Here is a 15,489-nt window from a genome sequence, read left to right on the forward strand (position 1 = left end):
TATCTGTGCTTTGAGGTATAAAGTACCATGCCAGGAGACTGCAGAGACTTGGAGGGGTTAGTAGGAGGTGTGGTGGTTGCAGAGGCGTGAACTGTGCAGTACATGTTGGGGGCTTGGTTTGGTTTGATTGTCCCATGGCTGTGCTAGGTTGCATTTTTGAAACAGCTTCCAAGGAAGTCAGTTTTCATTAATCCGAACTCTGTGGAAGACAGCAATACATTTTCCCCCTTGCTCTGATAGTTAAAAAGACTCCTTTCTAAACAGTAGAGACTGGCAGGGAGGCAGAGAATCCGTTGTGATGAGTGAAACCTGCACTAGGAAGAGAAGAATAATGTATGAGTAAGACATGGGTGCATGTGTGTGGTGGTATGGGGATGATTCCACTGTTAGAGGTGTATTGTAGCCCATGTCAAGTTGTAAACTTTAATGGCCACCTGCTCATGAGTGACAGAGTTCCAGTTTGATTTTATTCTTCACCAGAGGAGGTGCAGCTGGCAGGTATAAGACAGACAGGGTTTTTTTCCCCCTACACTGCCTAATTTTTAAGGCTGACAATAAAAGTTAGTAATTTTTACCTAATTGGATAAATTCTTTTGAGTAGTACTTATTTAGGACAGCAGTCATGGTGACATAAGTAGCTTTCAAGATTCTTAGTGTATAGGAAGTCAGCGTGCTGGAAGAGCTGGAGTTTATTCTAAACTGCATGTTTTGACACCGTCTTGCTCACAGTAAAACTGAAGAGGAGTAAGGTAAGAAAACACGAGTGAACATAGAGTTGGTGTGGGGTTGGCTGTTCATGGCTAACAGGTGACCATGGGCCAGAGGCAGAATGTTCAATGCTTAGTTTGAAGCCCTGCAGAGGGGTATCCAAGGACACCACTGATCCAGCAACTGTTGCTTCAGGTAAGCTGCATTACATGGACTTGGGTGCCCAAAGATGAGAGTAGATGGACTGCCATTTGTATGAGGCTGACTGGGGCTGTTGGTAACAAGGGCTTGCTTTATCTGTCCGTGTTCCAGAACTCTTGTCTCTGTGGCTGGGCAAGTGCAGCTAGAGGAGCTGCTCCTTGCTGCTGTGTGATGTTTTCTGTGCAGACTTGTAGAGACACAGCTGAGGACTGAATCAGCTGCAGATAAACCATGGACTAAACTTGGGAGATTCCATCAGCGTTCCACAAAACATCATGTGATGACAATGTACTCCTTTCTGGTGGAGGTGTCTAAAGGCGAGGGCACCTGTGGTGTTAATCTATGAGTGCTGACAGACCTGGCACACACTGTAGTGAGTCTGCTCAGGGTAGTGTTGAAAAGGTTGTGGGGATAAGGAGAGGTGCTTGAGGACCAGAAGGCAGCAAATGTCTTCAAAAAGGGCAAGAAGGAAGACCTGGGGAACAGGCCAGTCAGACTCACCTCAATCCATGGAAAGCTGATGAAGCGCCTCATTCTGGAGGCCATCTCTATCCACATGGATGACAAGAAGCTGATCAGGAATAGTCAACATGGATTCATTAAAGGCAAATCGTGCTTGAGCAACCAGATTGATTCTGGGATGAAACAACTACCTGGATGGATGAGGGGAGAGCAGTGGATGTTGTCTACCTTGGTTCAGCAAGGCTTTCAACACAGTCTCCCACAACATCCTCACAGGCAAACTCAGGAAATGTGGGTTGGATGAGTGGGCAATGAGGTGGATTGAGAACTGGCTGAATGGCAGATCCCAGAGGATCATAATTGGTGGCACAGGATCTAGGTGGAGGCCTGTCACTAGTGGTGTCCCCCAAGGTTCTATATGGAGCCCAGTACTGTTTAACTTACTCATCAGTGACTTGCATGAAGGGGCAGATGCCTCCTCAGTGAGTTCACTGATGGCACAAAGCAGGGAGGAGCTCTGGGCCAATACCCCAGAGGGCTGTGCAGCCCTTCAGAAGGACCTTGACAGGTTGGAGAGATGGGCAGAGAACTGTCTGAAATTCAACAAAGGCAAATACAGGGTCCTGCACCTGGGGAGGAATAACCCCTTGCACCAGGACAGGCTGGGGGCTGACCTGTTGGAAAGCAGCTCTGTGAAAAAGGATCTGGGGGTTCTGGTGGACAACAAGATGTCCATGAGCCTACAGTACCCTTGTGGCCAAGAAGGCCAATGTTACCCCAGGGTGCATTAGGGAGGTGATCCTGCCCCTCTACCCAGTCCTGGTGAGGTGCATCTGGAGTGCTGTGCCCAGTTCTGGGCTCCTCAGTACAAGAAAGACATGGAGCTCCTGGAGGAGATCCAGTGGAGGGCAACAAAGATAAGGAACAGGAGCATTCCTCTTACAAGAAAAGGCTGAGGGAGCTGGGCCTGTTCAGCCTTGGGAAGAGATGACTGAGAGGGGACCTCATCAATGTCCATCAGTATCTGAAGGAGGGTGTCAGGAGGATGGAGCCAGGCTCTTGGTGATGCCAAGCAATAGGACAAGGGGCAGTGGGTGAAAACTGATGCACAGAAGTTCCACCTAAATATGAATAACTTTACTGTGAGGGTGACTGTGCTCTGGACAGATTTCCCAGAGAGGCTGTGGAGTCTCTCTCACTGGAGATGATTAAAGAACCATCTGGATGCAATCCCATGCTATGTGCTCTAGGATGACCCTGCCTGAGCAGGGAGGTTGGACCAGATGATCCACTGTGGTCCCTACCAACCTTACACACTCTGTGATTCTTGTCTAGTATTTATTGGATAACTTCGAACTAGATTCAGTCTCAGCTCAAGAACAATCTTCATTTGATACATTCTGATCAACATTTGTCTTTAACCCACGATCATTTTCACTTGGAAGGGTTTGATTATTAAGATAACTGCAGGAAAAGGATATATATTTATATCAGTATTAATAGTTAACACAACTACTTGCATACTAATAAGTGAATTGGATCTTCAGTAAACTAGTCTTTTGATAATCTTTTCCTTGCAAGTTTGGTAACTTGTAGACAAGGACTTCAAACTCCAAAGTAATTTAATCAAATTCTTGTATAAAGGAAATAAGCTTCCACTTAAGTTTTGGTATTAATATTTATTAAATCCTTTGTCTTTAATTTCTTAAGAAAATGTTTTCTTACACCTCTAAATGGTGCTGGCACTATACAGGCATAAAATACAGAATAGGATAGGAGGCGGCCTCTTAAAAATTTAAGTATGCTCTTTAATGCTGGCTCTTTGGTACATGAAATTTGTTCATGACTAGAAATTCAGAAACTGAGGAACAGGAAAATTATTTACAAGTGTCTTTGAAGAGGAAGGTCTGTAGATAAAACAAACTTGACTAGCTAAAAACCATCTTTAAGGGATTCCACGGAAACAATTCACTCTGCAATGTCACTGTATATGCAGGCATGTGTAATGCTTTTAATTAAGAGTGTGATGTCCCCCTGGGAGCTATAAAAAACTGTACAAAAATCACCTATTAGTACTGGAATTTTATGCTGTCAATCTCTTCCTTAGCAGTAATAAGTAGTATCTTCAGAGGTTGTAGGGCACATAAAGCTACTAAAATATTCTCATTTGATTTTTAAAATACTTGGGATAGCTCAAATCAGTAGTGAGAGAAATCTGTTATATTTACACCTATGTAAGTAAATTTCTTGCCCATGTTGTGACTGCTGCGCTACCCATTTCGCACAAGTGAAGCAACATAAATCCATACAGAGAGAACATTCTGGGGATAAGGATGAATATACACAGCTAGAGCAAATTCAACATTGGAAACATCTATGGTGTGAACTCCTGTGCTGCGTACAGCTTCTATTAAAGGTCTAACTTCAGAATATGGCATATGAATAGGAAATCCAGAGACCTGGGAGAAAGACAAAAAAAAAACATGTAAGAAGAACAGGTAAAGGCAGGTGAATAAATACACAGTTTTAAAATATCTTTCACTGAGCCACGTAAATTTTCTATTGCTGACCTCAGATGCAATTAAAATCCCCAATATTTTGTACTTTACTGCCACATGTCTTTCACATACTCCAGGAAGGCTTCTGACATTTTTCATCTTTAATCTGGTTTAAATTCAAAGTGAAGATGTTTATAATATACTAGAATAAAGTTTTATTAATAAACACATGCAGCAGAACTTCACTGCTTTTCTGCTTCTTGGCTGGTTTTAAATAACTGTGTTCTCTTGGCTGGGGATTTGAGATGGGCAATGCCAGGAACTGAAACCTCAGCTCATTTTGGAACTGGCCCTGGCTGTGTGTGGCACTGTCACCACAGGAGTCTCACATGGAAAGAAGGCCCTTCAACAGCCTGGAGCAGGAATGCATGGGTACATCAGTGCCTGCAGTGAACACTTTAGGAGCCTGACTTCTGTCTTTAAAGAGTGGAGCAAAGAGTAGAAAACGGAAGAAAAGCATGTTGTGTGGGCTCCTGCTCCTCTAAGTAGATGGCGTGTGGCACTACTCAGCATCAGTGCCCAGTTCTTGCTGACCACTCTTGAGAGCTGCTGCACCAGTTGGCCCCTGGGCAGCTGGTGCTGGGACACTGCACTCGTGTTCATGTACTGGCAGGAGCCGCTGCTGTGGTGCAGCAATAAACAAGGACAATGCAGCCAATTTACCTTTGCATTCTTAGTTTTATGTTCAGCAGAAAGTTTTTATGTTAAACCTTACAATGAAATAAAACAGATCATCACTCTCTTCACTCTGTAAATATTACAGTGGTATAAAAGCTCTTGTGAATTTTGGTAGCAGAAGAAATAAATAGCCAAGGACACTCTTCTATACCAGAGAGTGGCAATGTTAAATTCTAGGGATTTAAATTTTTGTACAGTGCACAAGCCATTTATGTTGATGACTGTACCCTGTAATCTCCCAGCTGTTTTTGCAGCTCTGCCTGATGATCATCTTCTACATCTTTTCCTTGGTTTTGTTCCAGCAGGGGCAAAAAGTTACGCAGAGTAGAGGTACAATATCTGTTCCAACGAGTTGGGCGTGTTGGTCTCCATTCCATAATCTTGTCTTTCAATATTTTTTCAACCCTGCAATAAGATAGACTGATCATTACAATTCTAGTATTTACTGGGCATCTGAACTGATCTCCCTTGGCAGAGAGTACAGGTTCTGGGGACCACAACTGACCTCAGTTAAACTTGCTGCTGACTAAAAGTGCAGAAAAGCAACACCAACACAGCTGTGTGGTGGCTGCATGGTCAGTGACTGTATGGAAGGCTGGGGGCTTACAACCCCTTTCTAGTTCACACACTCTCCTATCATCCCTCCACAGCATTTTGCTTATAGGGAAATGATATAGAAATGATTGATCAGTTCTTTCTATGTGGCAATCCTTATTGAAGAGGGAGAATTAAAAAAAGTCCTGCAACAATAGCTTCTGATTTTTTTAGGCTGTTCTCAATTAGCATTCAAAGCATGAACAAGCTCTAGTATCAGCACTCACAGCATTTGTTTTGGAGGTAGAATTACCTGCTCTGTAGTTCCACTGCAGCAGACTTATCCGAATGCTGATAAACTAATTCTTCAGGCTAGCAATAAATAAAATAAATATTAAAATGTGCAATCTCTTCTAGCTATACAACAGTGTCACTTCAGGCATTTCTGGCTTGACGCTCACAGGATTTTACAATTATGTTAAAATAATTATTCCCTAGCAGAGACATGATAAAAAAAAATAACTAGATATTTGTGTATAATGCTGGGTTTTTTTCCTCCAGTGAACTTCAACTGCTTACACTGATAACTGTATAGAAATTTCTGGTTTCTTACTAAGGATGTTCATACAGCTTGAAAAAATGCTTTCTTAGCCAGGTGACACTTTCTGTATAATACCAAGCTACTAATTTAGATAGGTTTGTGTTAAAGATCTGTCCCATTTACTTCACTGTTGTCCTGAGATCTTACAATCGACAGTTAGAGGCCAAGCACATTCATTCTGTACAAAACCAAATTTTTGCAGTATTCCTGCTTTCATTTTTTTAAAGATGTGACTGGGAAATCTTTTTAAAACCCAATTATATTAAATAAATACACTTAACCACAGAAGTCCAAAGAACTTAAGTGTCTGCTTTTTTGGACCAAGTCTATGATGTCTCAACCCCTCAAATCAAGCTGGCAATAGATCCATCAATACCTGAATGCTGCAGAGACCAGGGAATGGCAAACTTCTTGAAAAGAAAGACTTCCAGTGTTTTGGTTTGCTGATATCAAAATTTATCCTTCCTGGGGAATCATATTCTTGCATATTAAACCAAATCTACAAGAAAGCAAATTTGTTAAAACTTTCAGCATATAATTACAACTATAGAACACATGGCACTTATGTAGCAATAAAATACCATATAATGTTAACCTCCTGTAGCAATTTCTTCTGCTGTTCTGAGCTGCACTTCCACCCCTCTGGACTGCTGCACAAGTTCTTTTCTGAGTTCTGATGAAATGCTTCCAACAGCCCAGCCCAGTGCAGCTGTGGCTGTGATGCCTGGTAGCTGCTGCACCCCAGCTCCATTGCTATTTTAAGCTTATCTTGCAAAATACAAGCAGATACTGCAGACACAAACAGCTCTTCTATATATTTTGTCATCAAGTGGAACCCATGTCTTCCACTTCCCTCCTTTACAGACATTCATTTTGGTCTGTGGGCCTAGTGTGAAGCACATAAGCACTGTAGGATTCTTGTTTAAACAACCTTTAAGTTACTACTGCTAAGGCTGCAAAATGTACCAGCAATTAATATGTAAATGCTAATGAATATGTGTAACCCTTTGTAGCTGATGTTCCTGTGTGGAGCCTTCTAGGACCCAACCCAGCAGGTTCTGCTGCACTTGGACACAAAGTGTTGTGGCTCTGCTGGCAGAACACCTGCTCAGGGTCACATGTAGATTGGAATTGATTGCCTTGAAAGATGATGTTGCACTCTGCAGTTCAAGGTTAACTGATCATGTTGTCAGTGCTGAAGTCCTTAGTTGTTTCTTCCAGCAATCAACAACTGAACTACATTTTTTTAACTGTAGGTTGAATACTGCTTAAAGAAATCCCAAACCAAACAACCCCATCAGTCCTCAAAATGCTTTCAGTGAAAGAACTGACACTTTTAAAATTAATGTACTTTAGTGTATTAAATTCTCGTCCAAAGCCATTATCTGTGTTTAGAATAAAACACAAGATTAAAAAACAAAACAAAACTCACAATGATGGCATTCCAAAAAACTGGTGAGCAAACTCTGAAACTCAACTTCCAGTTTTCATTCAAATAAAACCTAGGGTTCTTTTTGTAACTCGCCTTCTGTTTCCTCATTTTCTACCTCACTATCGTGTCCCTGTTTGTGTCTCCAGAAGCTGTGAGGTCTGGCTCAAGTCAGGGAATGCTGCTGGCAGGACAGTGCCCAGGGTTTCTGTCCCTCTCAGCACAGACTCAGCTCCACCAAGGTCTGTGGCCTTTTGTCCATCTGCCCTGAGCTGCACAGCTCTTACAATCTCTCCTCCCGCTGCCTCAGAGGGTTTCCAGCCACACAATGAACAATATATTGTGAATGTGCACTAGTATTACTCGTGTACTTACAAATAACTGGGAGGACTTGATGCCAGGCAGAAAATCAACATAGTTTTTGTGCCTTGTGGTGCCAGCTCTGGGTTGTGCACAATGAACCACTGAGGCTGTGACCAGTGTTACACTGGAAACTCAACTGACTCCTTGTAATATCCTTTATTTATCATTTTTCAGTTACATTTCACCTGCAAACTATTATCTTTGAGAAATGACTACTCCCTGCCTAAACCATAGTAATCTTAAGACATCCAAGTTGGGAAACATGTAAGTAAAACCCAATAACAAAAATTGTATTAATGGATGTCTTTATCCACCTAAATGTTGAATAAAAAATCTGTCTTATTTTAAAAAAGCTGAAAAACCTACTTAAGATAGAATAAAATCACTAATAATGCAATAGCCTAAATATAGTTACAATGTTGAACAAATGATGCATGAGATAAAAAAACCCAAAGTTATTAACACTTATGTGTATAGAAATGTGACAAGACTGGGTACACTTACATTATCGGAGCTGATCAGACAGTGCACATTTTGTAAGGGGCAGAAAGTATCGTACTGCCCATAAAAACATCCAGTACTGGGATTCCAAATTACATACTGACTTTGTTCCAAAGTTAATACATAAGCAGATGGTCCCTAGGAGAGGAAAAAAAAGAAAAAGTATAAGAAGGATGTTTGAAAACTGGCTACAAAGACAGTATGTTTTGTATTATTTGGAATACTAAATTTTTACTACTGAGGTTAGGATTGCTTTGTGGGGCAAACTGCTTGGAAGAATTTACAGGTTCATTACAGTTCCACACTTGCATAATAATGTGCTGTTACATGGCAGAGAAATGTTGGACATATACACAACCTTGAGCCATTTCTAACATACAGATTCTGAAAGTTATCTTGGTTCAGCCACAAACTGATGTGAAATTCCACATACAGGAATGTTTAATGCTGCTTCAGTACCAGCATGTCCCACTTGGCTACTGCGACAGCTCTCATCCCTGGTAGGCAGCACACTTTGTGTCTCAACCATCAGTCTCCCTCCACAGCTACATACGGAATTTCCCAGCTGTCTTTACATTATCTGTCAGGAATACATAAACTGCTTTTCTATGTTATTGCCAAGTCCCATATTTTCCAGGTATCTAGAATAAATCCCCTCCTTAGAGCATGCACAAGCTGAACACTTTATTAAGGATTACCATCTCCATCAGATTTTGAGTAGAAGAAATGTACTCCAGTACCTGTTCCTGCCACTGCAGTATCTCAGAATGTGCTTTAGAAACTAGTTTGGACAAAACTTTTTAACAAAATTCTCTCCAGCAAAACTTTCACATGTACTTGGTAATTAAAGATATTAATGATGGAAATCTGCATTATAAACAGTCTTAGCACCTTTTTGAAAAGAGCAGTATTGGTTACTTGGAAATCTGAGAACAAAGGCATAGCAAAGGCATAGTGTAAGGGGCAGAGCAATCTCAGTGTTTCAGTTCTGGGCAGTCTAAGCCATATTGCTGCCCCAGCAGCCCCAGGCACAGCAGACAGCCCTCCCTGCCTGCACTACAATGGATAGATGGAGAGGGACTTGTCAGGCCTGAACCAATGTTGCTATTGCTGCAGCTCTGCCATCAGCTGCAGAGAGAATCAGGAGACGTGTACATACCAGTAAGAATCCCTGGCAATCCCCTAACCCTCTCCTACCACCTCTCAACCTGTACCTGATCCCACACAAACTGTCACAGTCTGTGTATCCATGACTGAGATGCTGTGAATGGACTGTCTCCATCACCTTTGTCCTGGACGCACCTGGATGCAACTTATACAAATTAAGGTCAAATCAAGGGTTACAGATGCTTGGTACTGTACTATGAGGACAAAAGCTACTACCAGTTAAGCATGGAAACTGGCCCTAGAAAAAACCCCAGATAATATTTATACTAATATATACTTTCAATTTTTTATTTTCTGATGCAAAAAGAAACAGTTCCCAGCATCAATGTTTAGATAATATCCTGGAAAAACAACCAGCAAGACACAACTATCCATTGGTGGGAACCAAAGACTGCACAGAATTAAAAATTAGTACTCAAGCCAAGTGAAAAAGTTCTCTTACCTCAGGAATGGCATTTCCAATGATAAGCCAGGCTTTTTTCCCCATACCAAGAAAATAATTACACAAGAGCACGGCGTGTTCTTCCTCATCACCCGCCAGAAGATAAAGAAATTGCTAATTGAGATAATAAAAAAAATAGTCTTTCTAGTCAGTTACCAACTTATAACATTTGATAATGTTTTTTAACACTTCTGAAGCAAGGAGTCCTCAGATCTTTGCAACTGATCTTTACATTGGTCACTGCTTCAGCACACAGGATAAAGAGTGAATGCTGTAAAAATCTGTAAGATTTGAGATTTTATGTCTTTTTGGAATGACAATTTTTCAGAAAACTTCATCTATGATCAACAGTGTCTGCTGTTACTCTCTAAGTGGCAGGATTTATGTGACAGAGAGGGCTAAATATCTCATTACTGCTGACACTACATGCAATGTTTTTGCTACAGTTCCTTGGAACAACAATGATCCATTTTAAGTCTAGCTGTAAAGTCTCTAATCAGTCAGTATCCTTTCACTTGTGCATGAGTAGCCATTATGGTTTAGAACTATCCCAGAATAAGTTAAGTCTGAAGGGACCTCAAGAGCTCATCTAGTACAACCTCCACCAGAAAACAGGGGCTGTTAGGATGTTTCATCACATTCAAGAGGGTAAAGAACTTCTGTTTAAGGCATTGCTTACATCTGATGTACTCCACAAATCACAAATTCCAGCAAATGACACACTATCTGGCAAAAAAGGAATCAGAGCAACATATCGAGCCACCAATTCCTGCAAGAAGACAAAACAGAACAAGTCAGTCCTTCAATTCACAACACTATAGTAGTTTATTCCAGATGTGAAGAATATTGCTGTTTCCACAGACATCAAAGACAAAACACTGAATAACCTCATGACAGTAGCAGCGAGCTCACTTTAGAACTTCTATCAAAGACTGATACAATTTACTCCCATTGAGTTTTGGCATAATTCTTTGTCTTTTAAAGGAAACCTGTATCCCAGAGACTTTACTATCTTTTTAAAGTACTTACTGCTGCTGTGTGAGATCTATTTGGGATGGCATCAAGAAGCTCCTGTGGTGGATTCAGAGGTTTGATATATCTGGTAATAAAAACTGTTTTCCCATCAAGGTCAATTACAGTTGTTAGGCACTGGCGGCTTGGAAACTTTGATGTACATTCAGCTTCGTATTTTTCTGCTGCCTGGAGCAGTTTCTCATCTTCTTGGGTATCAAACTTCAAAAGAAAGTAGAATTTATATAAAATCAGTTTTATTTACAGTTTGGACTTCAGTCTTTACTATATTCAGCCTTACTTCACAATCTACAGGAGCATAAAAAGACCATTACATTCTTTCCTAACAGCATTTTGAACTTGCCTTGTACTGAGTTTTGCCTACAGACAAATAAGAAAGGTCAAAGTAATGGAAAATAAGACAATTTGCCATTTTTGCATTTACTTATGAACGCTCATAATGAGCTAGACCTATAATACCAACCTATACCTATAATAAGCTGGCTTTATTAAAGCACTGAAAAGTGTAGCAGAAGTTACAGCCAAGTAAAACTGAGGATGAATATGTAACAACACATATTAATTCAAAGGTAAACAATTATGGTCAGATACTAATCCTCCATTAAAACCCCAACTGAGGTTATGCAAAAAATCCCAATAATTTTTATATAAATAATACTGCAACGACTCTATGCAATGCCATAATATTTGCAGAAAAGGTTCAAGTGATTTTTAGATGAATTCTTATAATTCAGACTTGTCTAAAATTTTAACATTTTAGATGAGAATTTTCAGGAACAAGTGTAGGACTCAAACACACATATTAATTATATAACAGTGACAATTATTTCCTCATCTGTTACCTAAGATGTCATATTTTAAAGGTATTAGGATCAGCCAAAAATAGTATTTTTTATTTACTTAGAATTGCTTGCATACTTTAGTGGTGCTGAGAATTAAAGCTCATCCTTCATAATATTTTTGTTCAAAATAAGCCACGTTTTATAATTTGTTACCCTTGTTCTCAGCCTAACCTGAGGTGGAACAGCTGGGCACTGCCCTGGAGCTGGACCTCCTTCTCAACCATAATTAACAGTAGAGAAGTACAGCCTCTGGCACTTCATAAACTAATGTAGCAATTCACTGCAAATATTATTGGCAAATACAATTACTATGTCAGAGTCAAGTAACACAAAGTGCAAAAGGTTTTCTGAATGGCACAAACCCAAGCTAAATCTTCAACAAGGAGTAACAGGAGTATCTCAACAGATCTAATAATATTGTACCTTCTTAAGCATTTCATTCATCTATATAGAGGTTCAGGAAGGAGAGCAGGAAAGAGAGGAAAAATAAGTAAAGAAACCAAAAAGGTACCATAAAACTAAGCTAAAATTATGCTTAGCATCCTAAAATGGTACACAAGCATTTCAAATTTAACTATAGGTCAGGAATAGGAAGAAAAGATGGCAAATTAGTTAGTTTTTGTCATCAAAAACTGAGTATCAAATTGCATCTATGCAAGAAATTCTGAATATTTGCTCTAAAGACACCAAGATTCACAACATATAGTGCATAATATTTTACAATTATATTGCCCCTTATTTGAATTTCTATGGTTTTTTCTTTGAAACAATACTGGAGACAGTTCCCTCTAGAAACAGAGATATGTCACCTTACAAATTCAGCACATTTTTCTCCCAGCAACTAATTACTATATGTGAAGATTAAGTTATGAAAGTCTTAGATAAGTTGTTATCTATTAAAGGTACTTCAAGGTGTTAAGTTTATATTTATGGTGTTGAGTCCTAGTAATAATCTTGACATTCATAATAATTAACTTTAAAAGGCACCTATAAATGCACTTTATTAATATTCTTTATTTTCAGCAGGTACTAAATTGTAACTATTCCCACAGTATTGCAAGAGAGCAAGAAAATACAAGACTAGATAGTTTCCAAGGCTATAATTTTAACATGAAAAATGGGTTTTTAGAATGCATCATACCATTTTATATTTATTCTGAAAAAGAAATTATGATAGACGTTTCTCTCCAGCTACTTTGAGTTTCTAATAAATGTCCAGTGTAGCACTGAATTGGAAACAAATGAACTGCTGCTCTTTGTGCATGAAAAACATACATTCTTGATCTCAAAATCATTGCCTACTGTTATGTAAATTAGCAAGTAGTGTTTGCATTTTAACTACATTATTGTTGTTAGTGTAAGGCACTTCTGGTTTAGTAAAACAACAGAAAAAAATAACAGCTGCTGTTTAGAAATTATTATCTTCAAGATTTTGAGGCATGCATGAAGCCATAAATAATAATGTTATATTTGAACACTATAAACACAGAAGCAAGAAAATACTCTTTGCACCTGCCACCTCTTTTTTGCTCACATGAATACTTCACTGTTTACAAAAATAAATGGAAAAATTGTATGTTCAGAGATAATGAATGTAAATTTGCTTTTTATTAACACTGGAACTAGACACCAGGTCAAAGTTACTTCTTATGCATTAAATGTACATCTCACCTAATGGTGCATTGAATTAAATTGACCTAGGCTAAAAATTTTTATTTTAAACAGTCCAAATTTGTATCGGTGTCCTCCTGTACTGGCATTCATGCCCCTTGGTAGACTAAGCATTCCTATTTATACGTATCTTTGAACTGCACCACTGGAAGCAAAGATGAATTCCTGATTAGTTACCTTCTCTCGGACGGACTCTCCAGGAATGAGCTGTGGTTCAATGGTAATAAACAGTGTTATATATGAGCCTTCACTCAGATTTCGCACAGAATCATAACCCCTCTCCATTCCTAAGTTTTTTTCTTTGCTGTACCCAAGGAGGACTGGAGGAATATTGATCTTAAATGTACCATCGATCTACAAAAATATAAAGAAATACTTTTCATTAGAAACAAGAAAGCAAACATTCCTTCTCACATACATTTGCTTCTTTTGTTCAAATATTTATTCTTTTGATTATTACTCTGAATTACAAAATAATAAAATGAGAGAATAAGACATTTATGTTGATTAACTGTGGGGAAAACATGAGATGTCATTGTTAAATGTATTAATTACAATTGGATTTCAGCCTCTCCTGCATATTATGAACATTAATGTTTTATGAAAATGAAGCCATACACAGTAGCTCATAGAAAGAGTTACCAGACTTTCTCTATTTTTCTTTCAGACAGCAAACCCCACATGGCTCTGTTTACCCCAAAAAAGTGACAAAATGGCAAAATATGGGTTGCAGGACTAAGCTTCTGAAGGCAGCATCACACCAACATAGCCTTTGCCTATGAGTGATGTGGTCCAGCACCTCACAGATGGACCCCTTCCATGCAGAAACTGCTGATGCTTCTTGGATGCAGCTGGAAGTGAGTCCATTCATCCAGCTTCCCCCTGGCAGCACTTGGATAGAGTCACCAGCCCTTTGTACTTCTCTCTGTCATCCCAGAGAATAAGGTCTTTCTGAAAGATTGTGTGAGACAAGAGATGGCAGGCCCCACACTTGTTTGGGCAGGTTTTAACAGTGAAATACACAGCTTTAAGGGAAAAGCAAAAAAATTAACCTCTTGATTTGTATGGAATTCAGGTAACTGCCATCAGAAAGGATATCTTCAGTGGATGTGGAAAATGAACAGATAACTCACTGGGATGGCTCATCAAACATTTAAGAACAAAATTAAGTTTTGATGAGGAGAAAACTCTAAATAAATCACTCAGAAATTCTGCTGCCATATATTAGAACAGGATGATGAAATGCTTCATCTGCTACTGAAACTTAATTGCTAGATATAACCATCTTGATATAACCACTGGGCTGATTGCAGTTTTTCAAATGAAAAGAATCTCTACTGCTAGGAAGATCTATACAGGTGCTCACACTATGCTTAGGGAATCACAAACTGCAACACCTCCTCACAAAGAGTCAGGAGTGCATCTGACAGCAATTCTGGTGCTACTCTGATTCTGTAACAGAAAGACCAACAAGAAGTATGATGAACAGAGGTTGACACGAGTATCGGAAATCGTCTAAGATGGATTATTGGCTACATCCTTCAATAATAACTATTGGTAAGCAGTCTGTTAAAATGTCTAAGTCTGCCTTTTAAGTCTCTCAGGATTGTTAGCACACTTCTGAGGTGAATTTAATGAATTCAACATGGAACAATTCCCTAAAATTGAGTATCAGATCTTGTTCTTTCTTGTTTGTTGACCTATAGCAACAGTGGTCACATTACGTAACTTTGTCTGCGCAGGTTGGCCAAAGACTTGGGAAAGAAGATTAGACCTTCTTGCTACTTAATCTTCCCAGAAGTCAATGAAACCTTCATTCTAAGGGGAATAGAACCATCAAAGAGATACATGAACTGATTAACCTCCTAAGCTGAAGACAGCATATTAATGATCTAGCAGAAGCAAGTGGACTAATCCTGGTTAGTCCAAAATTTGTCAGCAATGAAAAGAATCCCACATGTTCTTGACTCTCATGACAATTACATTCTGTTAGGCCTTGCAAACAACCCAAGAAAACCACTTTGATCTCCAAGCACTGCACTCAAATGAGACTCCCACAAATTTATCCTACACCCAAAGAATCCAGGAAGCTCACAGTACGCCTTAAAACCCTTAAGCTTCTGAGAAGTGCTACCCAGAGAAGAGCAAATTATTGTGTCATTAGTAATGCAACTGATGTCTCAGTTTCTTACTTCATGAAGATTCTGACTTTTGTTGATTTCATGACTCAATCTACACATAAAAAGAACTGCCCTGCAGAAAATGTCCTACAGCAAGACCTGCAGTATGATAGGACTATC

At 39.4% G+C, this 15,489-nt stretch overlaps 1 protein-coding gene across 2 annotated transcripts in view; it reads right to left on the bottom strand.

The window, feature by feature from the left end:
* Nucleotides 1–3,035: 3,035 nt before the first annotated feature.
* CC2D2A (coiled-coil and C2 domain containing 2A) overlaps nucleotides 3,036–15,489 on the bottom strand; it is a 56,736-nt gene continuing 44,282 nt past the window's right edge. The window contains exons 26-35 of one of the 2 annotated variants that reach the window (XM_071556774.1): nucleotides 13,367–13,543; nucleotides 11,942–11,962; nucleotides 10,674–10,877; nucleotides 10,324–10,413; nucleotides 9,645–9,758; nucleotides 8,039–8,173; nucleotides 6,119–6,241; nucleotides 5,455–5,513; nucleotides 4,835–5,012; nucleotides 3,036–3,830 (exon numbers count right to left, since the gene is read on the bottom strand). In XM_071556774.1, the coding sequence (XP_071412875.1) occupies nucleotides 3,642–3,830; nucleotides 4,835–5,012; nucleotides 5,455–5,513; nucleotides 6,119–6,241; nucleotides 8,039–8,173; nucleotides 9,645–9,758; nucleotides 10,324–10,413; nucleotides 10,674–10,877; nucleotides 11,942–11,962; nucleotides 13,367–13,543 (1,290 nt within the window). In that variant the 3' untranslated portion in view covers nucleotides 3,036–3,641. The remainder of the gene's footprint in view (nucleotides 3,831–4,834; nucleotides 5,013–5,454; nucleotides 5,514–6,118; nucleotides 6,242–8,038; nucleotides 8,174–9,644; nucleotides 9,759–10,323; nucleotides 10,414–10,673; nucleotides 10,878–11,941; nucleotides 11,963–13,366; nucleotides 13,544–15,489) is intronic. The other variant, XM_071556775.1, reaches the window with a different exon arrangement.

This window comes from Pithys albifrons, chromosome 5 (assembly GCF_047495875.1).
Source record: "Pithys albifrons albifrons isolate INPA30051 chromosome 5, PitAlb_v1, whole genome shotgun sequence".
In the NCBI taxonomy this organism is placed as follows: domain Eukaryota; kingdom Metazoa; phylum Chordata; class Aves; order Passeriformes; family Thamnophilidae; genus Pithys; species Pithys albifrons.